This window comes from Takifugu rubripes, chromosome 21, assembly GCF_901000725.2.
Source record: "Takifugu rubripes chromosome 21, fTakRub1.2, whole genome shotgun sequence".
NCBI lineage: Eukaryota > Metazoa > Chordata > Actinopteri > Tetraodontiformes > Tetraodontidae > Takifugu > Takifugu rubripes.
In genome coordinates this window covers 11990189-12015914 of record NC_042305.1, presented here as the reverse complement: position 1 = coordinate 12015914, position 25726 = coordinate 11990189, and the positions used below count along the sequence as shown (strand labels likewise).

The window sequence follows — 25726 nt, the reverse complement described above, 5'->3', positions numbered from 1 at the left end:
CTGTGATTGGTCTGTTCGCCTGTCAATCAAGGCGCCTGTCAAGAAAAAAAAAGCCTGCGTTGGGTCGGCGCTGTGACAGAAACCGAGTCGTGATCATCCGGTCGAGACGTGGGTGGATATCCTTCCCTGTTTATCTAACCCGTCCCCGGGATTACCGTCGTGCCACTTCGCCAAGTAGCTGCGACAAGTGTTGGATTTTGTACGGTCGTTGCTCGTTGCACGCCGCGCGTCGGAGGGGGCGAAAACGACGAGGAAAACGGGGATATCCCTGGTTTTTCTCACCGAGCCTTACGCCGTTTTTCACAGGCGACGCTAGCTAAGGCACGGGGGTATCGGGTGGGGGTGGATTTCTACGTTTCGGCCCTCTGAAAACAAACATTAGGTATCGCCTTTGTGTTTACGAACAATGACACGTTTAAGAAAAGGAGCCGAAGGAGGAGATCTTCTGGGAGGACAAGAAATGGCCATTAAACGGGTATAGTTTGTTCTGCCAGTAAGGAGCTGTGACGGTAAAAGAAGCTAGCCTGGGCGCTAAAGTGATTAAGGGGACGACGAATGGGCCTCTGGACCAGAGCTCGTAATAAACCTGTGAAGCACTGGTCGAGAAGTGGATTCGCAATGGCATTTGTGGAAGTTGAATTTTAATGTTAAGGCTTGCAGAGGGCGGTGTTTTAAGCAGGACGCTAGCCACGCTAAGCTAGTTGGTTTCGCCTCAGCGAGAGTGGGAGCTTGTAAACAAAGGTTCCAGCAGCCCCGCAGCGTCCACCTTTAGTCTACACTCAAATCGAGCTGAAAATGGATTTAAAGACCGCAGTTTTTAACGCCGCCAGAGACGGCAAGCTCCGCCTGCTCCAGAAATTATTGGAAAACAAAGATGGACATGAAGTCACCAAGTTAATGGGTGAGAAGACGAACGGTGCCACGCCGCTTCTAATGGCCTCCCGGTACGGCCACCTCGACCTGGTGGAGTACCTGTTGGAGTGCTGCAGCGCGCCCATAGAGGTCGGTGGCTCGGTCAACTTTGACGGGGAGACCATCGAAGGAGCGCCGCCACTTTGGGCCGCCTCCGCGGCCGGACACTTGAAAGTGGTCCAGTCCCTGCTGGGCCACGGAGCCTCGGTTAACAGCACCACCTTGACCAACTCCACCCCGCTGAGGGCGGCTTGCTTTGACGGTCACTTGGACATTGTGAAATACCTGGTGGAACACAAAGCTGACCTGGAGGTGGCCAACAGACACGGGCACACATGTCTGATGATTTCCTGCTACAAGGGGCACAAGGACATAGCCCAGTACCTGTTGGAGAACGGTGCCGATGTCAACAGGAAAAGCGTAAAAGGTGAGAACGCTCGGGTGTCCATCGGGATCGATGTGATCTGACCTTGTTGACTATTGGAGATGACCTTTCTGCTGGAAGTTTCTGCCTGTCCTGAGTTGGGATGATGCCTGATTTCATCATGGAAATTGTGACGACAGCTTGCCTGCATTCGTGGGAGTCTCTTGGATGGTATTTTATTATGTGGTAACCAGCAGATCAACACAGGTTTATCCGTAATGGAAACATACCATTAGGACTGCCCTATTCAGTACTGCACTGTATGGCTGGTATCGATTAACTTCAACCTTAACCTTGTGATTAACGTCCAACCTCAGGGTTGTGAATAAATACCTTGAAATCCTATCGGATTCGTCTTTTGGTAGAGGTTCGGGTCTCTCTCCAAGAGCCTTGATTCTCCAATCAGAATCTCAGTCCATAATCTGCCGCCTCAGCGATTCCTTCCATCCAGGCTTACCCTCCAGCGAGGTGCTGGTGTCAAATAATCTGCAGTCATTTTTGAACATTAGAGCAATTCAATATGTTGGAAAGTGGGAACCAACTGACAGTTGAGTAGCATCGAAATGTAAATGTTGCATTGCGGCCTTTCCGTGGACTCCAGGGAAAGGCATCTTCATTTGTAAAAAGCTGCTCTGGAGTCACATGTATAAAACCATTAGGGCCGTATTACTTGGCTGTGATGACCTGGATGATTGGCGGCCGACACCGACTACGTTGCCAGTGCTTCTGGGCTATCGAGTATGAGTGTCTTTATCTGCAGCTCATTGGGATGAACGCGTTCTGCTGTCTGTGCAGGCAACACAGCACTTCATGACTGCGCGGAGTCAGGAAGTCTGGAGATCATGCAGATGTTGCTGCAGTACGGAGCCTCCATGGAGCAAGACGGCTACGGCATGACGCCCCTGCTCTCCGCCAGCGTCACGGGCCACACTAACATTGTGGAATACCTAACCATGCACGAGCAGGTCAGGATTCCTCCTCAGCAACACGTGCATGGATGAATGTTTCTATGCTGGTTTGACCCTTTTTAAGATTTTGCTCTCTCCTCAACAGACCAGGCACGAGGCCCGCATCGACGCCCTGGAGCTCTTAGGCGCCACCTTTGTAGACAAGAAGCGGGATCTTCTCGGAGCCTTAAAGTACTGGAAAAGAGCCATGGACCTTAGATATATGGACAGTAACAACATTGTTCAGAAACCAGAGCCCAAGCAGCTGATCATGGCATACGACTACGCCAAGGAGGTGAGTGTTGGCCTCTGCTGAATTACACTGCGATTTAAACGGGCCTGTTTGAAGCTTGAGGGAAATTGGAAGCATAAATAGCTTGTGAAATGTCGCAACCTTTTGGAAACCCAATACTGCACAAACAGATGTTGTGATTTCACCTTAATCCTCTTCTTAGGTGACAAATGGAGAGGAGCTGGACGGGTTGATATCCGACCCTGATGAGATGCGCATGCAGGCGCTGCTCATTCGCGAGAGAATCCTCGGCCCCCAACACCCAGACACGTCCTACTACATCCGCTACAGAGGGGCTGTCTACGCAGACTCTGGCAACTTTGAGCGCTGCATTAATCTCTGGAAGTATGCGCTGGACATGCAGCAGAGTAACCTGGACCCCCTCAGCCCCATGACGGCCTCCAGCCTGCTCTCCTTCGCCGAGCTCTTCTCCTTTATGCTGCAGGACAGGGCCAAGGGTCTCTTGGGGACGTCGATTTCATTTGAGGATTTGATGGGGATCCTCTCGAAGGGTGTTTTGGAAATCGAGCGGGCGGTTAAACATAGTGGACCAACAGCTCTGGACCCGGCCCAGCTCAGCAAGGCCCTGTCAATCATCCTGCACCTCATTTGCCTTTTAGAGAAAGTGCCGTGTACCGCAGAGCAGGACCACTTCAAGAAGGAAACTATATATAGGTGCGTTTGTGGATCATGTCTAATTTTGTCCCATTTTTCTCCCCCAAACGAACTCGCATACTGGTTTTATTTGTGCCGTTTTAATGATGGCGCGCTGTCGTTTCAGGTTTTTGAAGCTCCAGCCGTGTGGTAAAAATGGCTACAGCCCCCTCCACCTGGCCGTGGACCGCAACACCACCTGCGTGGGTCGCTACCCCGTCTGCAAGTTCCCCTCCCTCACCGTCGCTTCCATTCTGCTCGAGTGCGGGGCCGACGTTAACAGCCGCGATAACGACGACAACAGGTCTGGCCGCTCTCGTTTGACCGTCCCGCTTTCCAAGCGGCTTGATCTTAAACTCCCGCCTTTCTTCCTCCTCAGCCCTCTTCACGTCGCCGCCTCCAACGGCCACCCAGACATAATGAACTTGCTGATTTCCAGCGGGAGCCATTTTGACAGCACAAACGCGTTCCAGCAAACCGCCTGTGACCTCCTGGACGCGAAGGAGCTGTCCCGGAACGTCATCCAGCCCATAAACCACACCACCCTGCAGTGCCTGGCGGCCAGGACCATCATCAAGCACAGGCTCAACTACCGGGGAAACATCCCAGAGAAACTGGAGGCCTTCGTCTTGCTGCACAGATAGTGACGGCTGAATGAAGGCCGGGGTCAAGAGGTCGCGTAACGGACCCGAGACCCAGCGGGGCTTTGAAGAGCTGAAACGGACAAGTTAGTGCGACCGATTTGTAGATCCAGTTTATTTGGGAGGTTGGACGATTTTTAAAATTCGGCCTCAGTCAGCCAAGGTGAAACATTCTGAGCAAAGTGAGAAACGAGGCAGCGTTTTCTTGCGCTCTTTTAACAGCTGATTAGTCCGGGCCTGAACTCTCGGGGTGTTTTCGGAGTGTATCGCAACATGGACAAGCAACAATTATATACCTGGATGAACTGAGCAAAGGGTTTACAGATTTTAACTAGAAAAATATTCTTTTTTTTTTTTGCATATTCCATTATGCTATTTATTAACCACACTTGAGAGATCTGTCTCCACGTTGGCTTCAACCTCGCCTCAACTTTGCCTGCCTTCTTCTCAAAAGTAACGATTGAGGCGCTTCTGCAAATGTTGGAAGTTTTTGGCTTTTTTTTTTTTAATTTTATTTTTTCCCCATCCCTTCGCTGTTGCCAACAGTCACGGGCCCTTCCTCAATCAACTTTTGTTTATTTTATTATTTTTTTGTATTTTTAAAATCCAATATTTATCACGTTACTCTGGATATCCGCCACATGTTACGGTGTCATTCACTGTTTCCACTTCGTTATAACATAAAGCTTTACAAGGAGGGTTCGATGCCTGAACACCACAAGTGCTTTATTCTCCCTATGCACAGACTATGCCGTTGGAAAGAGACTGTTGTGTTCTGTGCTGGCACGTGTCTGTGCAATGTCTCTCATGAGTTTGGTTTTTCTTTGTTTACCTCATTGTTGCCATTCTCCTTTAGCATCCCTTGACTTCACTCAGAGGTGGGGGGAGGTGCGCAGTACCGTTGTTCTGATTGTTGAATAGTTCCCGTTGACTGGCCATGGATGTTTGAATGAAACTGTAAGAGTGCCACATGGTGTATTTTTTTTTTTTTTTTTGAACTTTTTTTTTTTTGTATGAATTGTTATTTTTGAACTTACACAAATTGGGGGCAAGAGTTTAAAGTGGCACTCGTGGAGATACTATGATGCACATGTCTGCCGTCAGAAACTACAGCAGCTTTGAAGCTCGTGCACAGAAGTGACCTCTGACGCTTCGCGCACGGCTGACCTGTAAAAAGCCATTATTCTTCTCACGATGGAGGATCGGTAATGAAGCTCCGAGACGGCCGCCCCCGCCCCACTGCATGTGCAGCGACATATCGGTGCAGCAAACCCTTCATGGCGACTCTTCTGCGGCTTCTGTGCAACTGTCGTCTGATTGCACAAGAACCGGGGACGCGCCGGGCGGCGGCGAATAGTGGAGCGTCGCACGTGAGCTTCAGATGTGTAGTCTGTCCAAAAAAAAGGGCTTTCATGATTCATGTGATTTCATATTGCAGTCCATTAAAACCAGAGATGGAAAACCACTGCGGACTCCCAGGGCAACTCAATTTTGATTCTGCACTTTATTCCAGCAACGTTGAGCATTTTTGATGTGGCATCCTCCAAATTCACGTCTTAATAACCAGTTTGACAATAAAACCATGTTGCACATACCGTGTGAGATGTTTCCATTCTTTTCTCCCATGTTCCCAAACGGCGTTTCCTTATTTTTCCTGGAGCAGTTGTTCCCGCGGAAGCGCCGGGACGCTGCAGTTGCTTCAGCTGGGTCGTCCCTGGGATGTTTTTGGGAAAAAAAACCTAGTTGGAAGAGTTGTTGAGGCTGTTTGGGACCTCATTAAAGAAGCTTTTACTGCTGGGACTGTTTTAATCAGCTGTTAGGCTTAAGTAGGTCACAACACAACTAGCATATACCGCTACAAGTGTTTGCTTTTATCTTTTGGGGCAAAAGTAAATCCAAGCCGGCCCTCGACAACCCGCCCTAGAACATTTCCTCCAGCTGACTCATTCACTCCTCACCAGGTATTTCTTGTTCTGTCGCTTCTTTCCAATATGATGGCTCAGCTGTGGTGACTTGCCTGGAAGGAACCTTACCTGTTCTAAAACCAGGTCAATAAATACAGCCCTGAAAGACGTAATGGAAGATAGCCAAGGAACCCCCGGGTCAGCTGTTCTGATGGTGACCTGCCCCAGCGTGACCTAATATGTTGGAGATGCATGAATCAGATGGTTCAGGCGTTTCCTTCACCAGGAAGCTGGTTTCTCAGTCTGAACAAAATAACAAACACATATGAGCAGGTTTTAATTAATAATTTAGAGTTTGACCTTTGAGTTTCTAAGACCACAGCTGCGAGGTGTGTGTGTGTGTGTGTGTGTGTGTGTGTGTGTGTGTGTAATAACAGTTCTTTGTCTCGTTTATGCATCTGTTCTACGCATCAGAAATATGAAATGTAATTGAAAGGAGGAAGTTGGTCCCGTGAACAGAATCTCCTCTGACGATCTGATCACTTGCTTTCGCTGCGCTGTCGTTCTGGAAACAAGGACGCCGGGCTTAAACCACGTTTTGCTTTATCATAACCGCTCCCAGATTCACCTGCTCAAACTAGCACACAGAACGACAACGGGGACACGTGGTTTTGTATTTTTACCGTCAGAGGAGCAGCACGCTGCTGCAAACTGTGTCAGCTGGAAAATCAATTGGGCTCCACCTCCAGTGCCCGCAGTAATCCTCCTTTCTGCCTTCTCGATCGAGCTGCAAGGTGGCCTGATTTCCCTGGAATGTGGAGGTCTCTCATCGATGGCAGCCATCAAAGAGGCAGTCAGACGACCTTAAACGTCTCCCAGTGGGGAAACAGATCCAACCTGCCCCCAGTTTACCAGGGGGTGAACTACGACTCGCAGGGTTACAGATCATTTCCTGATACATCTTTGCTACACATTGAAATGACTAACCCTCTGAGGACCAGCCGAAATGTCCTCACTTTTATAGTAAAATGCAAATTCTGGTACTCCCTTCAGACACACGCACAGAGTCCTCATTCAGCGTGCACACGCCTGCACATGATGGCGTCTTTTGATGGCCATAATGTTAGCTCAGCCTACTTCTGTCGTGTCTATATTTAGGCCTGAACAATGCCCTGTTGGAAAGTTGTCCTACATGAGGCTCTTCTCTCAGTACCTCCAGGAGGACTCACCTCAGTGAACACGTGCCTTCCACGTGCCTCTCGGTCCATTTCAAACCCATCATGTAACACAGGAGAAACAGGTCTATTTTCAAAATCCCTCCAAAAAAGTCCAAATGTAAATATTTTAAATTGCTTAATAGTTTACCCTGTATTAATAGCTTTATTTAGGTTATACTTATCATCTATGGGAGAGTCAGCTGGACTGCTGGAGGAAACGACTCTCTGATTGACCTTAATGGAGCTTTAAATTAATGTAAGATTGTATTATTTATTTTTGTTGCCCCTGACACGAGTCAACAAGTTCTCTGGCTAAATTGCTGTCTGTCCAAGTTCCTGCTTTCTTTCAACTGCCTGCAACTCAAATTGAGACCATAATTCCTGTGGTTCCACTAAAGAAATTGAGGTTCCTGGAAAACGCTCCCTTGGGAGGAAAGTGATTGTTTTTCTATAAATACACCCAGTGGCTGGGTGAGTCTTCACGGCATCATTTCCCCGAGGATCAAAGCGAAGCCCTACAAACCCCATCATGCTCACGCTGGTCGGGAATTTCAGGGACATTTGGTTCACAAAAGTTTCCAGAATTTCCTCATTTCACGAGCTTAGTTACTGCATTAGAAGCAACTTAGTGGACTTTGTTAGCCATTTGTTCAGCCTTCCTGGTCGTTTCGGACGCCCGGAGTGCTTCAAAGGGTCTGCATTCACACTCCTGCTCCGTTTGGAAGGCGTTGATTCATCACCACCTGTTTGTCAGGAGAATTAACTATTCAAACATATTCACACCCTGAAGAGGAACCATTAGCAGTAATTTGTGGTTCCAGGACATGCCAACTTGTTGGCAGGTGGAGGCCTGGAAAGCACCCCTGACCTCCCACCACCCTGCAACCTGTACTCCTGAACACTTAGCTCCACAAGTAGCCTCCAAAGTTATCCCTTATCATATTGTCCCCCCCTAAGCATCATAATGGACTAGTCCGTGAGCAATTTGGAAGGCATCAAAATAATAACATCGCCTGTTTGAGGAAGTGCAGACAAGAAGCCAAAGTTCAGTAAACAAGCAGGTGGTAAAACACGTACAGCAAGGACGCAGCTCATAAAGCCGGTTAGAGGGCGATGACCTGATAACAAACAGTCGATTCATGAATAAGGTGCAGGGGAAGGGGCCCGAGGAGGAGTGGGCTGGTCCAGGAGGTGTTAAAGGATGGTTAAAGGATGTTGATGGCGACGCTCCGCTGAGAGAGGACCACCCCCCCCCCACACACACACCCAATGTGGCGCTTGAGAGAATGAGAGAAACGTGACTGATTACATAAGAGCCACGGCGGCTAAAATGGGTGGCGGGGGGGTATCAACACTGGGGAATCACCGTGATGTGTAAGTGATACTGGTTCAGACACCACTGCACGCACACACACACACACACACACACACACACAAACACACACACACACACACACTCAAAGGCAGCCAGCTGACCAAACTGTGCTGGGCAGGATTTACACACTAAGACAACTTTGTGAGCACACTGTGTTCTTGTTTGGGGGGTTACCAACTTGAACAATTCACCATCTGCATTCAAAACAACTTTGTGGGCAAAAAGTTGGGGTGAGATTTATGATATAAACTGAGATTTGTTGTGAGGCCAAACTGGTAAAGGTTGGGGCCCGGGATAGGGTGGGACAAATGAATTGAAGTAAGTAAAAACCCCACAGAAATAGATGCGACTGTGTGTGTATATGTCTGTTTGAGGAGATAAAGAGTGATTGCAGCCCTTCACACACACACACACACACACACACACACGCGCGCGCCAAGACTTTGCACTGTGAGTCAGCTGTCAAAACAGCACTCGTATAAATAGAATGATCTGGCACGGTAGTGACAATCACAACAATCAAACAAATTCAAAATGCAACCACAACCAGACCCACACACTCACACACGCTCACACACTGTACGTACAGGCAAGTTGATGTTACAGCCCGATTGGTTCGTTTTGAACGGGCGCTGATAAAGTCGCTTTGATTTATGTCTCACTCTACAAATGATTCAACTTTATTACCTTTCGCTGAACATTGCTGGTGTTTGCCAGGTCGCGTGAGCCAAAATGACTCAGCAAAGATGAGCACGAGGAGATATCTGAGTAGTGCGGTCACGTGGACGGGCCCCCCTCAAAGACTGGACCTCGACCCCAGTGAGCAGAATTTGGGGCCAGACTCACATTTGCACCTGCGGGCGATTTCGAGCGGCCGACTCATCCGAACGCACGTGTTTGGAATGTAGGAGCACGCCAGTGAGTCTGGAAAGAACCCAATCAAACACCAGGAGAACATGCAGACCCCACGCACGTAGAATTGTGTGGAAAAATAAGAAACCAGTGCCAACTACTTTGATAATTATAGACATTAGTTGAGTCCCGCTTATATGATTTTATTTATCCACATGCCTGATATTGTTCGGTCGGTCTCTTGACACTTACATCATGTCCCCTGCTCTCACATGGAAATGCACACATGTGCACACACACACACTCGCACACACACTCACTGCTGGAACGTGTCATTAGTGCTGCTCTGACTGCACCTAAGCTGCGAGGGAACAGATCCAGTGACCGGAGGATAAACTGGCGCTGAACCTGCTGGTGTCCATTACCCCTGATCACATTGAGCCGATGCCTCTCTCCAGGCCTTTTCCATCCCTCTCCCCTCCCAATTTAGCCCCGCGTGGCCCTTTAATTTCACCCACATGGACTGGCGGGCTTGCACACAGTCCCACGCAGAGAGGTCCGTGACATCCCCGATGGGCAGAATCTCACAGATTTACTCAAAAGTGTTTCCCCCAAACGTGCCAAAGAGCAGAGCTCCGCTCTCCCAACAGTCTTCTTGCTCTTTCACGATTTGTGCAGCTCCGCTTCATAAAAACCTGTCAGGCCCCGAGCTTCCACTGCAAACTCATCAGAACTTGAGTCAGCAGCTCCCAGATTCCACGTGAGGCTTCGTTCACTTTTGTGACGCCATGAATCTGTGTGGGAAAAGCTCCAGAACGCTGTCAGGCGGCAGCCTCCGCTCATTGTTAGAGAGCCACCACGTTACTGCACTCTCACTTTTTGGAGCAGCCAGGAGCAACTGCGGCAGCAGGGGAGGTCACGTGACACGGTGCCACCGTCTCTATTCAGTCGGGACAGTTACGAGACACCTGTGGCTTTTTTTTTTTAACCGCTGGATTTGTTTCTGGATTCGTTGCAGCCTTTCTCAAGGCAAATGAGTTGTAATGAGTTTCCGTGACGGAAAACCTGTGTTTGCATCGGCCAACACAAGCCTGCACATGAAATTCACGATTGGTCTTTATGTATTCCGGGATCCCTCAAATCAGATTCAAGACAAATAAGGAGCATTTAGAAATTATTTACATCAACCAATGTACTGTATAGGGCGATATTGATAAAAGATACCTTGAGGAATTAAGTTTTATTTCTTTTTGCCTGGAAAAAAGGAAAAGCATCCAAAAACAGCCACCTTGGAGGTTTTATTTGACCTAAAAAAAAAAAAAAACACTCAAAATGGGATCAAAACAGCTGCGTGAACAATCTTCCACAATCTTGCTTTCTTTGAAAGGATCCAGTGAGATGCTGCTTTGATATCAGGGGCTAAACTTTGTTAGCCTTTCTGCTCAGATTAGGTGTCATAAAGGGTCACATCGCAGTTTTAGTTAAGATCATGAAAGGTTTGAATATATTATCTAATATAAGTCTTGACTTGTTATGTTCAAGACCAAAACTCTGCATATCAACAGCTTATCAACTTTTAGTGGAATAGTTGATAATAGGTAGGTTTTGATCCTGATACTCAGTAACGAATGACGCTGGGCCAGATTCACGGAATTCTTGATAACATAATACTGTACAGGACTGAGCAGGACGTGAGCTATCCTACTGTAATCACACAGCTCACGTCCTGTTCAGTCCTGAACTCCAGATTTTCCAATACTTCTGTAGTCCAGCCGGGTTTTGTATCCTACCAAGCAGAATCTACTGTACCTGTCAATCTGAGAGGATACAAAACCCGGCCGGACCACCAAGGGAACGCCGGAGGAGATTGCTCCTACTTGGATGAAAATTTAGAGGCTTCTCCATATTTCCCTCCTCAGATGACAGTGAGGTAAGAGAGCAGCCAAGGTCATTTAGAACCCTCCCAGACCAGAAGTCCAAGAACGTTTCAGCAGGTTTGCCAGGAGGTGAAGCCGGAGGATGAGACTCCAGGTTAGGAAAAGAGGTGGGAGCTGGATGAGAGGAAGAGAGGCCGGCAGATGGAGGAGGGTGTGGCTCTAAAGGTCAGCATGAAGATCAACAAATGTATTGTACTATGAAAAATGCAAAATAGGAGACTGTTGGCGATGGTGATGAGGAGGATCTGTTCTTGGGAGGAGTCCAGTTCTAACGGTCCTTCTGCCCCTCGGTAACGTTCCGAGGATGTTAAAGGAACTTTCTGAGCACCAGGTGAACAAGTGAAAATACTAAAGACATTGTGTTTAATACTGTCTTCGATCCAGAACAATTCACATTAAAAATGGCAGATTCGGTCTTTTGTGGTCCGTCGCCTCCTTAAATACCGGAATGGTGGTGATCTTAAGGGCCTCGGCAGCCGGGCAGACCGCCACATTAAATATTTGGTGGAGTACGTCTATTTTCTGTTACCTGCCACTGATTACTGGGTGCTGGGGTCTTTCTCAGTAGCCACTGGGTGAGAGGCAGGAATGCACCCTGGAAAGGTCACCAGGTTCACTTTCACCCTCGGCCGATGGAGAGTCTATAATGGACCTCATGTTAATGGTGTTGGGCTGGGGAGGAAACTGGAGGAACGAGGTGCACTGCTCTGTACCTGTCAGTAGTGCTGGCTCAGGGGTGTCTGCTGCTGCTGCTGCATGTGTGTGTGTGTGTTCTGTGAATGCATATTTTGACGTGCATATTTGTGCATGTTTGTCTGACTACTTAACCTTTATAAACACTCTTGACATCAAGCAGCGCAGCTGGTTTAGCCTCACATAAAGACTCAACAAGAGGGAAGCCTAACACTTTTTCTTTGGGCACATACACACACACACACACACACACACACCCACACACACACACACACACACACACACACATCTAATTCGGGGAGGGGAGCTCCTCCCTGCCTGAATGTGTTTCTGACCTCTCAGTTTACAGGGTTCATGTCTCATAACTTTTCCAAAAAGGCTTTTAGCCCCTCAGAGGAGGTCAAAGGTCATATTCTTATTTTTTCTTCTCCTCTCTGGTTTGATTCGCTCGGCATTATTCTTAACACCTAAACTTTATTCACCCAAGGGGCTGAAAAACTGAAATCATTCCTGTGGTGATTTCATGTTGGTGTCTGATCTGTTGCGCAAACCAGCCGCGTGTTCCGCACGCAGCTGGTTTACCCAACAACGCTACTCCTGAGTGTGAAGACAGAAAATTGCGACAGACTTCATTAAGGAGAACAGCTGCTATTTTGGTGGTGATGGCAGCCGTGCCCCTACGGGAGACTATCCCCAATCTCTGCACTCAATAATGGATCCAGGTTTCTATTTTTACCCCCTCTCACTTGGCCTTTCTCTCTCTCTCCTCTATTCTGTCTGTCACCTGGCCAACGGTCGTCTTCACAACAATAACACAAACTTTCGATAGATAAAGATTTTAAAGAGGTGCAGGAATTTAAGTCAGTCGACAAAGGTAAAGCTACTTTTCTCTGGAAAACATGTGTTTTTGTTTATTTAAGTGCGTTCTATATGGTAAAATGAGGCATTCAAAGCCCACAGTTCATTTCATCCATCGTTATACTTTATCAGAGCCCAGTTCAAGACTTTATGGCTTAAAAGCAGATTTTGGAGCCCTTTTAGATTAAATCAAATAAAGTAATGTTATATAAACGTAAGAACCTGAATAGAGTGTAACGTGAAGTAACGTCTTTAGTAACGTGAACTACAGTATTCTTACATTTCTCAATTACACTAAACCATGAGAAACAGCGACCTCTTGTGCTCAATCTAGCAACTGTGTTAGTAACTTTATTTTAAATAAAGTTTTTTTTGGTGCGTCACTTGTCGACATGGCAACCGCCTCGCGCTCTCAGAAACATGGCTCGGTACGTATCGATGTGTTAGTTTTGTCATTTGTTGTAATAAATGTCAATAGACAAAGTTTGACGAATGATGAATTTAGGTTCAATTACCGGAATATGGCGTCAAAGTAAAAACGATTCAATTTTCTGCTGTTGTTAAACTTGGGTTTCCATTTAATGACTGTAAACAGGCAGAAAATGGCTCTGCAGCCTGCAAACCGTCCAGTGATGCGGACAGACAGAAAGCTGCACAGTTTCTCAGACAAGCAGAAAAGAACAAAACTGAGTAAGTTTCATTTTTTATGTGTTTTATGAGTGAAAATGTTCAGCTCAGCTATAGCATTAGTATATCAGAGCCCAGTTTCACACGTTTCATTGATTGTTTTCGTTCTAAGGATTAAAAAGTTGGAGAAGGAGAAGGCGCTGATCCGTCAGTGCAAAAGGAATGGCTGGACAGATCTTTGTGGAGAACTGGAACAGTATGAGAAAGTGCTGGAACATGGAAAAGATGCTGAGAGTATGAGATTTCACTCCACAGTGTTTCTGTGTTGGTGGTAAATTGTGTTTCGTGGAAGTCGGCACGGCTCATTCTTCTCACCACCTTGGTGATGTTGGGTTTTGTTTTATTTTTCTTCAGAGATTCATCTTCAAAATCAGCTTTTGAGGATCAGGAGTGATGGGAGGAAATTCAAGAACCAACTCAGAGAAGTGAAGCCGACCCCCAAGAGTAAGTTATGGAATTATTTTAACCACAGTTTATACTGTGTCATTACGGTATTATTGTCCCATGTCGTATTACAGTAATTACATCTCCTGGTATTGTCACCACAAAGATTTGTTTTGGTTCTGTGTATCAAATAATGATTTTAAATTTTCCTTTTCTTTCATTTTTAGCAATTCAGACATTGATGGAACTAATGTCAGAGGTGGAAAGATCAATCAGCTCCTTAAAGGAGGAACAGTGGCAACGGTAACGCTCTGCTGAGCAGCACAGAGGCTCATTAAATCCAATTCCTCTCACTGCAGCGTTCATGAAATGCTGCATTAAGTGTTTAAACTTTGTCATTCTGTGCTTTTTGTAGCTTTGAGGAGCTTTTGAAGGAGGAGAGGACGTGCAGGCTGGAGCTCAGGGCTTATGAGAAGAAGATTGAAAACTGGAGCCATTCTGTCAAGTCTGACCCCAAAGGAAACACAGCCTCCTCTCCAAAGGTTTGATTCCATTTCCCCCACATTTTTATGCGGTTAAAGGAGGATAGACGTTTATATATTGTGTTTTTTTAGGATAGCTTTTACATAAACGCTTTAGGCTACATGAACTAACGTCTGAAATGTATAATCGGTTTACTTGAAATGACCAAATCTATAAAATTCAGACATGTCCATTGCTTAATTTCGTTTAAATTAGACCAAACTGCTGGACCGAGACCTCCCCGCAGACGTCAAGGTGCTGGAATCGTTCTTACAGAGGACGGGAGGTGTTTATGGAGGCTGGGACCAATATGACCACCAAGCCTTCCTGAAAGTAAGACATGAGTGGAATTCTGGCCTTGTGACGATCCCTCCCGCTGGCAAACCTTCGCCAGAGAACGCCCATTTTTGCAACGCCATTCTGAAATGTGCCGCCGTGCGTTGGTGATTGGACCCGGGCCGTTTTTGACTCATTCACAGGCCTGGACCAAGCACAGCGGTCAGCCTGCATACAGGAAAGAGGCCAAACTGCATCTGCCTGCTAAGACTCTGGAGGAGATAGAGCAGCACGAGGAATGGCACCGGGAGCTGAGCTATCTGCAGGGCCGGAAGAGAGAAGTAGGCCCACGATCGAAACGTGGAACCCAAAATGTCCTCTGAAAATTTGACTTTGCTCTAAAACAGGCTATACTGCGCTGGAAAGCCAGGAAGACTCAGGAGCGTCAGATCTGGATACAGACTCAACAGGAAGCAGAAAAAAGGGAGAAGGAACCCAAGAGCCAAGCCCACCAACACAGGTGAGGCAGCCATATTGGTTGTCATGGTGATTTTTCATGCATTTTCATGAGTGCTTGATGGGGTGGCTGCCGTTACACAAGAATGTTGCCAATTGTACATGGGACCAGATCATCTTAGTGACGTTTGGTGATTCCTTTTCTGCTTTAGGACCGATGAAGAGAAGCGAGAGGCGACTCGTCGGCTGGAGGAGTGGAGGGAAGAGAGGAGGAGGAACAAAGAGCTGGAAGAGGAGCAGAGGCTGGCTGAGGAGGTGCAGAAAAGGAGACAGGCAAAGGTAGCGTGTGTAGTGACCCGTGTGTTTCTCTTCCTCGGTGGTGCAACCATGGAGATGGTCGCTGCCGTCAGCGCCCCAGATGTCTGACGTTGCTGCCGAATGATGCTTCTGTCAGGAAGAGCGGCGTCGCCAGCTGGAGGTGAAATCGACCATAGAGGAGCGGCTCCGACTCAGGAGAGAGGAGGAGGAACAGAGGAGGAGGGCGAGAGAGGAAGAAAGGAAGGAGATGGAGGAGAGGAGAAGATTGGCGGCACAATGCATCAAAGATTTAAACCAGAGGGTGGGAAATTAACACCACTGGGCCTGGCCCTGATGGGAAGCTGCGGGTGAAATGTACAGTTCGTCTCTTTCATGCTGCAGGACCTCCTCAAGGTGGAGGCAAAACTCCAGGACAAGCAGCTGAAGGAAAAAGAGGTCGCAGAAAGGCAGCTGAGAATTGTGGCCAAGTTGAAGGAGAAGGTGAGAGCGCGTCAGATTTCTGCTCCAGGGGGATCAGAAGTCGGCTGATGGGGATTGTTTCTTAATTTAGGTGGACGGTCACGTCAGCAGAGACCCCACCAGGCTCACTCGCCCGACTAAGGGCTGGGAGGAGAGGCTGAAAAGCATCGGACCTTCGGGAAAAGGTCCTGTCACACAGACGTTTCACAGGTGTGGTTCTTGCCTGCATTCAAATGGGTAAAGCGTTTTTTTTTTAAAATCAATAAAGTCATGTTTTTCTTTGCAGAGCTGTTCCCACTTGGCGACAAGGCTTGTGAGGAGCGGCAGTGACAGTCGGCAAAACAGATGAAATCAATTCAGAGTCATTTAAATAAAAATAAAAATCAAACTCAGATTTTTGTTTCAGCTCTCATTTGTGTTGAATTAAAATGAATATTCCAAATAACAATTAGTATCACTAATGTATTGCCTATATGCATTGTCCTGACTTATAACCAGAAGTATCACTTTCTAAACGGTGTCCGGTTTGGTTTTCGAGCTTTTATTTTGAAAGGCACTCATACCGGAAAAGCTTCCCCGCAGATGCGGATGCAAAGATGGCGGAAGATGGCAGCCACTTTGAGGAATCAGAGCACATTTACTTTTTAAAAGATCGTCACGTACGATTTTTCCAGCGAACGCTTCAGGTGTTACCGGAGAGATACGCTTCGCTGGAAACGACCAGGTGCGTTTGTTAAAGCTAAGTTGTGCGCTGTTAGCACCCGAGCTAGCAGACACCTAATGCTTTTGAATGGAGGTTGGTGCTAATTGGGGTTAGCCTGCTTGCTAACATTAGCCTGGCACTGAAGTTTTGACTAATTGGGTGAATCGTTTAATCCCAGAAAACCGCTGTTACATTACAGCTACGACTAGTTGTGCATATATCAACATGTCTGGTCTAATAGAGAAATATTGCATGTCTCCGATCGTTAATTCATTATTTTTGAGCACATCCTTCATGTATGACTTTTCCTTACATCAGAAATGACCTTTTTGTTTTGCTCATTCTCTTTCCAGGTTAACTATTGTGTTCTTTGCCCTTTCTGGCCTGGATGTGTTGGACGCTCTGGATGTTGTGGATAAAAATGTGATGATCGAGTGGATCTACTCACTGCAGGTTCTGCCCACAGAAGCTCGTAAGTGGGAAGCTTTCTCTTTCACTTCACAGGACTCACGAATAAAAGGCACAAACAATAAATGTGCCTTTTTAGTATCCAGCTTTTAGTTTCTTGTGTCATAATGAGACACTAGGAAGTCCTGTATGGGGCTTTACTAATAAGAAACAAAGAAATTGTAATTGGAAATGGATTTTAAATCTGGTAGATACTAGTTTTGCACCATCACCATACATAATTTTTTTAAATACCTGGTGATATTTAAATTTCCCAACCTTTTTTTTTTTTTAAATTTGAAACATTTAAAAAATATATATATATACAGGAAGATATCAGAATGTTAAGCACAATTGGCACGATGCAAAGCTGTTTTAGTCAACCTCAGGGGTGTAACGCCTGCACAAATGTTCATGCCACTATTCCAGTCATGTTGGTGCTATGGAGCAGCAGTGAAGTCTGGGAATGGTGCGAGAGATGGTGCCGTGTCCACGGCAAAACAGTCTGTCTTTGCACAATGGCTCTTTGGAAGGACTGAGCTTCATTAAATACACCTCCACCCTCACTAGTGGCTGTCATCATGCTTACTGTCCTCTCGTTGTTAAGAGTGTGCGTGTGTGAGTAACTATTTCCTGAGATTTAGGGTTCAGGGAAGTTGTTTTGGTGCCATCTGTTTGAATGCCCAATTAGTTAATTATTCAGAGGCTTGAACAGAAAACATTCTTGATAGGTGTCATTTTTGCAGACCCATATGTTTTGCCATCTGGCGGGTTTCTCCTCAGAGCAGTTTGGAAGGCACTTAAAACCTCTTGTTATATCATCATTATGGCTTTAAAATTCATCTGTAATAGAGGGAACTTTGCTTTGCGGCATTAGTTTCCTGCCAGTATATAAATCGTAGAGATATTTAAATACTTGGCAGAATACAAATGTGTTGATCCTAAATGATGTCAGGATAAGAGACTTGAATTGCCATGTGTTATAAACGTTCTCAGCTGAACATTTTATGCTTTATCACATTTAGTTCCCTCTATTCAGAAGCATGTTCATATGTCCACTGCGGCCAGTAGGTGGCGACAGCGGCCTTTGTTAGCTGGAGGAGCGTCACCATCTTCCTGGGTGTTGCTTTCCTGACACAGGTCTGAAATGATCTGACACTTCCACATTTACCTTCTGTTCTTCCCCCCTAGAATCAAATCTCAGTCGATGTGGTTTTCGAGGATCGTCACACATTGGAATTCCTTACAGGACTAAGGTACTGCTCAGGCCGATCCCAGCCCGTTGTGGATCTGGGTCTGTCTTTTGATATTTTGGCGTGTTTAAATAAGCTGCCTATTGTCTTCCATCATGGGCTCTGCCTAATGCAAGTTGCAGTTTATTATACTGAAAGTATCTGTCATATTTAGCCGCGTTATTCTCTTTTTTTTCAGGGTCCAGGTGTGTCACATCCGTACGACAGCGGCCATGTAGCCATGACCTACACTGGGCTGTGCTCACTGCTCATACTGGGGGACAACCTGAGCCGGGTCAACAAACAGGCCTGTCTGGCTGGTCTCAGAGCCCTGCAGTTGGAGGATGGCAGGTCTGCACACACACACACACACACACTCACACAGAGGAGTCTTGGGGCCTCTTACACTCAAATCCACTGGAAAACTCCATCATCTCACGGTGAAATACACCACACAGTTGCCTTGTTTCGTCCGGATAAGGAAAATAAAATGTAGCTGCTCGCACACAGATTTGCTTTGGCAGTTTAACTCTGACTCAGAGAAAAACCCGAGGTTGAGACGGCCGAGCCTTAATGTGCGCTGACGTTAACTGCGAGGCCCTGAATGCACCAGGACACTTCAAATTTGCGTTAAACTGTGTGTGCCACTCTCCTGTCTTCATGGCTTTTTGCGTCTGTTCATCTTCTCCTTTGCAGTTTTTACGCGCTGCCCGAGGGAAGCGAGAACGATATTCGGTTCATCTACTGCGCGGCCAGTATCTGCTACATGCTGGACGACTGGTCGGGCATGGACACCCAGAAGGCCATCGAATACATCAGAGGGAGTTTGGTGGGTTGGTTTGAAAACATGAGATTACAAAGTTCTTGATGCACCTCTTCCAAATTGGATAAAATTAGAGAGCAACCCTGCCGAGGGCACAGCCTCCTGCAGCCCTCAGATCAGCACTTCTACCCCTGAATGGACCACCCACCTTGGGTAGGTGGCTCTCTGCCTAGAGCTGCTGCGTCTATAATAAATGAGGAGCGTTGTCTTAAAGCTGTAGCCCAGGATTTTCCTCCCCTGCAGGAGAAAACGTGTTTTGTCCTCACACAGTTTGTCAGCAGGCTGTTGGAGTTTACGCTCTGTATCCGTTTGCATCCAAAATGTCAAGTCGCTCAGCAGACGATTGTAAATCATGTTAGCAAAACACCCTGAAGGCCGCATGTTTATGGGGCGACTCCAAATATGTCTTTGGGAAACGGTTTGTTGTGGAGCGTTTCTAGAAACTGATGTTTGACTGGCATTTAGATGGCGCCAGGTGCCCGTCTCCAAACCTTCTCATTATGGGTGGATGAGAAGAGAGAACCGAGGTGTCTGAATCAAAGGAGCCTCTGCTGCTCTCAACTGTTGCCACCCGGTTTACGTGGTTCCCAGCCTTCCTTTTACCTTTTTTCTCTTGAACCTGAGGTGGTGACATGATGATGAACGATTGTCTCTGTGTTTCCGGCACAGTCGTACGACGGCGGCTTTGGCCAGGGAGCTGGGCGGGAGTCACACGGTGAGTACCATCAGCCTCTGAGCCTCTGTGCCATCTCCACATTGCCACTTCCAGTTTCTGGAAATCTCCGGTTTTATGGTCATCCTCTGAATATCAGTGACGTCGGCTGTCCCCAGTTCACACGACGTTCATCAGAGCGTTTACGGCTGCGTCCTCGTTGGTGGAGGACGTGAAAGTGGCTGAAAGGAGTAACTGGTTTAAAGGATTAACCATCATAACATTGTCCTCATAAATCCCCTCCCTGCTCTGATTAAACCTGATTATTCTGACACAAAAGCCTTTGACCCCCCCCCCCCACACACACACACACACACACTCATCCGATTAACATGACAAAGTGGAAATTAATTAATAATGTTTTGCCCGACTTAATACTCGATTAGATTTTTAGCTGTGAGTGTTGATCTTCCACAGATAGTTTCAGTCATCTCGGCTTCAGTTTTGTTCCTCAGGCTCCCAAAAAGTGTGCAAAGACAGTGTTTAAAGGGTCACTAACGCCCATCACATGATCAAAGGAGTTAAATGGCCTTCCACAGTGATTTTACCCTGCTGGGTTCATCCCCGCGGTGTCTCTATAATTGTTACACTTCCTGGTTTAACAGGTTTGGTAATCTTGATTTCCTGAGATGGAGGATTGGTCAAAATATGATCTTATCGTAGGAAAATTGAAATGTAGCCACTTCAGCCCTCCTCGTTCCCACTTTCTCTCAACCATGAGAACTTTCCCACACGGAGCTGTGTGTCTGCGTGCAGGCGGGTGGACGTACTGCGCCATCGCCACTCTGTGCCTGATGGGTCGACTGGAGGAGGCGCTGAGCCGGCGGGAGCTGGACGGGATCCGCCGCTGGTGCATTATGAGGCAGCAGAGTGGCTTCCATGGGCGCCCCAACAAACCTGTAGATACTTGCTACTCCTTCTGGGTGGGAGCCACACTGGAGGTACAGTCAGTCTAAGATCCAGCGGTCCTTTACCCGCCCTCGCCTTAAAATGGCACTCAGCATTTCACTAACACAAGTAGTTGATAAAAATGAGTGAAATGTTCAATTTCTGCTTGCTATTTTTCTCCGTGGGATCTTTAGCTGCAAAGGTGTGAAGATATAAAACCACTCTACTTGTCTGATGAACTCCCTGACTTCCAAAACCTGTTTTGGGTTTAGAAAAACCACTGATATGAGCCGCTTGGCCTGGCAGACGCACAGGCCCTTAAACGATGGAATATAATTTATTATGGTTAGTGGGTGATCTGAGAATGCAGATTTGGATGAAGTCACAGCCAGAATTACATTTCATAAATAGCAAACACACAGCCTCCCCTCTAAAGCGCAGTATTTCATGTATCTTAAGAAAAACTGAAACCATCTTTGTCACTAAAGCACAAGAAGTTCTTAAGAAGTTCTTCCACATAACCCTGCTATTCCCTTTTTTTCCCCATCTCTCTTATTCCAGCTGTTAGATGTGTTCCAATATACAAACTTTGAGAAGAACAGGAGCTTCATCCTGTCCACGCAGGATCGCCTGGTGGGGGGATTCGCCAAGTGGCCCGACAGCCATCCAGGTGAGTCCAGAGGTGCAGGAGTAGAGCTCAGCCTTGTCAGGGTGGAGCCCTGCTTGAAGTTTTTCTTTCCGCAGAAGAATGGAAACGCGCTTGAAACCCTAAACTTCAATGGCTCACATGCACGGGCACGTGCGTGCAGGTTCTCTCTCGCCCCCGTCGTGGGTAATAGATGAGGCGATTGTTCATATATAGCCCCGGGACAAAGGAGAGAGCGCATCGCGTTACAGGAAAGAGGCAGACAGGAAACAATGGGGCCAAACAGGTGCTTGAGTCACAAATGCTGCTGAACAGAAGAGGTTTCGCAAATAAAAAGGAGTTTCTGTGGCCGTGCCTGAGAGAAGTGAAGCCAGTTTCTGGCTTCTGATGTTTGGGGACAGGCCTGGGAAGATACGACGGAACAATGCGGACGGATAAAGGGAGGCGGCGCGTGTTGTCACATCAAACGGTCTGAACGTGGCCTGTTTCTGCTCTGATGGCAGTTCAGAACGTTGGTGGGATTGTTGATCTATGACGGATCCCGGGCCAAATTTGTTCTCTCTTCATCAGAGCACCAGAGCCTCAACGCTGATTGATCCGACATCTGCAGTCTGAACACAGTTCTTTATTCGTATTAGCACGATTTATCGCGTTCAGTTCAAATGAGGAAGAACGACATTCTTGGGATCGTCCGTCTGCTGCACAATGTCCGCTCTGAGTGTTTTTGAGTCCTGATTCAGTTAATGGCCCTTTCATTGATTTGATGTCTGCATCCAATTACTGGGATTCAATTACTGCTCCATACGCTCTCGTCCCAGAGTAGGTAAAAGGCCACGAGACGGGCCTGTGTACAATATTTATAACACTTTCGATCACAATGCTGCTTAATACATTTTTAATGTCAATGTTTTATTAATGAACCCAATAGAAAGCTGCGTGGCTGACGCTGTCCTCGTCGTGTGTGGAAAAGACCTCTGAAAAGTTGCCACGCTCAAACGCTCCTGCTTTGCCACTGAGGGTCTTAAACAACTTTCTCGTCCTTCCTTTCCCCCCGCCCTCCCCCAGACCCTCTCCATGCCTACTTAGGACTGTGCGGCCTGTCTCTGATTGGAGAGCCCAGCCTCAGGAAGGTCCACCCAGCTCTTAACATCACCCAGAGAGCCTTTCAGCACCTCCAGCAGCTGCAGCAGACATGGAGGGACGCCGGAGACAGCTGCAGCAGACAGCAGTGACAGCAGGACGGGCCGTCCACGGACAGGCTCTCTGACAGCACTGGCTCACAGGCAACTGGACCTCCGCCACGCCTCTTGAAGAAAGCCGCCTCGTTTCAGCAGGAAGGTTTTTCAGTCTCCAGTTACACTCGGGGTGGGGGGTGCTTCTTCCATCAAGTGACTTTTCTGTTCAGCTATATTTGCCATAGTTCTCTGCTGCCTTTTGTTAGGAGAATGCAGTTAAATAAGCACGTGCACTGTGGTCGGTCTGAGTAAAACGATGTGCCAGAAAATGTCGAGTTTGAGCGACTGCAAACTTTCCAAATTCCAAATTTGACACTTTTGGAGGTGTTTTTATTTCCATTCTCCTCCCACAGGCGGTGCGTAAGAACAGGACAGTGTCCCCGTGGATCCGGACAGTTGTTTCCTTCTGTGCCCTTGAAATTTAAAGGAGCTCCTCTGTTTTTTGGACTCTCTGACTAGAGGCCAAGCGAGAAAATACACTTCTGGTCCTTCCTGTTTCCTCCCGGGGCGGCGCCGTGACACTGTCCAGTTCTTGTGTGCAGCCTTTGGTGTCATCAGGGCAGCCTGGTGACACCAAGGATGAAGATTTTTTAGTTGGCTCTGGTATTTTGTGTGTTCAGGGTCAGTGCGGCCGGTCATAATAGTGAATATTTTTAATATAGATATTTGGGGGAGGGTTATAAAACAGATTCTCCCTCAAACCGAGATTTTTTTTAAATGTTGTGTGTTCGTCTTCCCCCACGTCACCATCTGTCTGTTGCTACTGAAATTCCCCAAAGCCTCCAGCTCGCCAGTCAAAACAGCAGCACCAGCAGACTCGCCGATAGGTCCTCCCATTTCTTTTCCACCACTGCAGGTTTTCTTTATTGATTCAGTTCTTACAACATCAACAGAAGAAGCTGAGATGCGGGAAATCTCCCTTGTTGCCAAACTGTGCCCTTTTTAAAAGAAAGAGCAGTTGTTAAGCTACAGGCTAATGTCAGTGGAGGTCACGTATATGAGCTGATATTCCCCTACAGCCAAACAAAAGTATGGATTGCGCTTATTAAGGCATTTGATAAAGAGCATTCCTTCAACCTGATCCCTCCAGCAGCAGCTCCCTTTAAGGCATTAGCCGGCCATAAATCAATAGAACAACCACAGTGGTATCAGGACGCTTGTTTTAACAATGTTCAGGAGGGGAGAGAGTCAAAACTGTTGTCTCTGTTGTCCATCTGGTACGCCGCACAACCGTGGCGGGGTCTCAACGGTGACCATCAGCACTGCTTGCCCCTACTTCTGAACATTTTATGTCTCTTCTATTACGAGTTCCGTATTACCCCCCCCCCCCCCCCCCCCCCCCCCCCCCCCCCCGACTCTCTTGAGTTCAGAGTGCGTCCGTTCTTTACGTGTCCGTAGCTTCTCTGGACGTAATGCACTTAAATGAAGTCAAAAGGTCACAGTAAATTGCCTCATTCCCCACCTTCGCTCCATTAATCCTGGGGGAAGGCGGGGCATCAGGCGTTAGATGATGGATGAAGCCACGCCCATTTAATATAAGACTCCCTCGGACCGTCCGAGGGGGAAGCTGTACCCGCTGTCGTCTTTCTCCTGGCCTGGTTTTCAGAGAGAGCAGGCAGACGGAGGAGAAGAGGGGAGGAGAGGTCAATAAATAAATCATTGGATTCATCTATTATTAAATGGCTGGAGTCTCCTCTCTTTCTCCCAAACTGTTGTATCACCTTCCCTTGTTTTGGTGCAAAAACAAGTCCGTAGTTGCCCATCTGTCCGTATATCCGTGGATCTTTTACCGTTGTTCTCCTGCGAGGCGTCGCTCCTGCTCCGGCTGCATTTCCCAGATCGAAGAGCTCGCGTACGACTCAACGCTGCTGCTAACCTGAGCCTCGGACACAAGCGTGACGAAGCTTTTCTTTGAATTCATCCCGTGCATCCTGAACAGGGAGCTGCAGCGAAGCTGCGTCTTACTCCACACTAATCCCACAAACTTGACTCTGAAATGTGCCTGTGTAGAATGCTGGGTTTCCTCCGCTGGTTCCCCTCAAAACTAGCCTTCTAACCATGGGATGGAGGACTCGGTCCCACATCTTTGCATGTGGCTTAAGTGAGGCAGGACCCGTCGCTGCTGACTCAGGTTCCAAAAAGGGAGGATGAGGGTTGGAATTGAAGGCTGCGCTGCTCGCCGTTGACGAAGGACGCGCCATCGCAGTTGTTACATCACAGCTTTTTTCTGCTCCGTCATGCTGCGGTCGGCGGCCTCCGCCTGGCAGCTCCAGCGGAGGAGGCGGGGCCGTCCTGCCTGGCTTGGATGAGGACCGTCTGCAGCAACCCATCATCTCTGGACTCTCGCGCCACTCTCTAATATACATTCTGTAACAACGAATAATGCAATGGAAATTCTATTTTCTATGCTTTGTAGAGATATTGATTGTAGATATGAAAATGTAAATTGTAAATATGTGACATCGCCGGTGCGCGTGCACAAGATGGGACTATTTACAGCTCAATCAGATGGTCAGAGGAAATGTTGATGAACTGATGATTCAGCTTTGGGTGTGATTCTAGCTTGTTAGTGCTTATTTTATTTATGTTGAATTAAAGGTATGGGCTTTTACAATCATTCCAGTCCGTGTCCCAGTGATATTCTGACCTGAAGGGGGCGCTGTCCAGGATGCATGTTTTCAAGCGTTCTTGGTTTTTATTGGCCAGGATGAGAGAAAACTCCACTCGTTTGTGGGGTTTTTCTTTCAGTCTGTTGCCAGGTCACTAACTCTGGCACAATTAAGAGCATGGGGGGGGGGGGGGGGGAGAGTCACTCATTACACGCACACATGCAAACACATATAGCCCCACCTGGGAGCTGCATTGCCCAGACCTCATTCTTGGCAACCATGGGGTAATTTGACCCCGGGACAAATGGGGCAGAGCTGAACCGGCGTCTGTCCTGCATGTCTGGGGTATTTACATTTAAGGCGCGTTGCATCACACGCGACGACTTTCTTTTGCTTGGAAATGTGCGTTTGGAAAGTTCTATTCTCTTCCCGTGAATTCCGCCCAGCCGGGATTGTGTGCGTCTGAAGATGCTCCCAGGAGACGCCGCTGTAGTCTGTCTAACCTGTGCGGATGCGCACGTCTCTGACACACTTACCCCCAGGTTGCCATCAGGGAGGACAGGCTGGAAAACGGAAGATTTAACACTTTCCCTGCCGACAGATTCATGATGGGGCTGTGATGT

General features: G+C 47.5%; 3 protein-coding genes across 3 annotated transcripts; all 3 read left to right on the top strand.

Moving 5' to 3' along the window:
- The first annotated feature begins 57 nt into the window (after positions 1–57).
- Positions 58–5464, top strand: fem1c (fem-1 homolog c). Its single transcript, XM_003974784.3, has 6 exons — positions 58–1339; positions 2132–2301; positions 2390–2578; positions 2739–3250; positions 3357–3533; positions 3609–5464. Exons 1-6 carry the CDS (start codon positions 796–798, stop codon positions 3871–3873), a joined length of 1857 nt encoding a protein of 618 aa, XP_003974833.1. The 5' UTR covers positions 58–795; the 3' UTR covers positions 3874–5464.
- Positions 5465–13091: 7627 nt separating this feature from the next.
- On the top strand, positions 13092–16202 carry ccdc112 (coiled-coil domain containing 112). Its single transcript, XM_011615638.2, has 14 exons — positions 13092–13134; positions 13302–13396; positions 13506–13627; positions 13748–13837; positions 14005–14080; positions 14193–14319; positions 14516–14632; positions 14779–14916; positions 14983–15095; positions 15244–15370; positions 15486–15650; positions 15731–15829; positions 15900–16018; positions 16095–16202. Exons 1-14 carry the CDS (start codon positions 13099–13101, stop codon positions 16123–16125), a joined length of 1455 nt encoding a protein of 484 aa, XP_011613940.2. The 5' UTR covers positions 13092–13098; the 3' UTR covers positions 16126–16202.
- Positions 16203–16373: 171 nt separating this feature from the next.
- Positions 16374–25111, top strand: pggt1b (protein geranylgeranyltransferase type I, beta subunit). Its single transcript, XM_003974837.3, has 9 exons — positions 16374–16532; positions 16865–16983; positions 18150–18214; positions 18390–18541; positions 18887–19019; positions 19683–19728; positions 20482–20666; positions 21175–21283; positions 22325–25111. Exons 1-9 carry the CDS (start codon positions 16405–16407, stop codon positions 22489–22491), a joined length of 1104 nt encoding a protein of 367 aa, XP_003974886.1. The 5' UTR covers positions 16374–16404; the 3' UTR covers positions 22492–25111.
- The last annotated feature ends 615 nt before the right edge of the window (positions 25112–25726 follow it).

Excerpts from the sequence above, each read along its gene's own strand:
- fem1c (XM_003974784.3), top strand. The coding sequence starts at position 796 with ATGGATTTAAAGACCGCAGTTTTTAACGCCGCCAGAGACGGCAAGCTC. Across the intron at positions 2,302-2,389 it reads ACCTAACCATGCACGAGCAG|ACCAGGCACGAGGCCCGCAT; the intron begins GTCAGGATTCCT and ends TCTCCTCAACAG. Across the intron at positions 3,534-3,608 it reads CGCGATAACGACGACAACAG|CCCTCTTCACGTCGCCGCCT; the intron begins GTCTGGCCGCTC and ends CTTCCTCCTCAG.
- ccdc112 (XM_011615638.2), top strand. The coding sequence starts at position 13,099 with ATGGCAACCGCCTCGCGCTCTCAGAAACATGGCTCG. Across the intron at positions 13,397-13,505 it reads GCAGAAAAGAACAAAACTGA|GATTAAAAAGTTGGAGAAGG; the intron begins GTAAGTTTCATT and ends TTTCGTTCTAAG. Across the intron at positions 13,838-14,004 it reads AGTGAAGCCGACCCCCAAGA|CAATTCAGACATTGATGGAA; the intron begins GTAAGTTATGGA and ends TTTCATTTTTAG.
- pggt1b (XM_003974837.3), top strand. The coding sequence starts at position 16,405 with ATGGCGGAAGATGGCAGCCACTTTGAGGAATCAGAGCACATTTACTTT. Across the intron at positions 16,533-16,864 it reads GCTTCGCTGGAAACGACCAG|GTTAACTATTGTGTTCTTTG; the intron begins GTGCGTTTGTTA and ends TTCTCTTTCCAG. Across the intron at positions 19,729-20,481 it reads AGCTGGGCGGGAGTCACACG|GCGGGTGGACGTACTGCGCC; the intron begins GTGAGTACCATC and ends GTCTGCGTGCAG.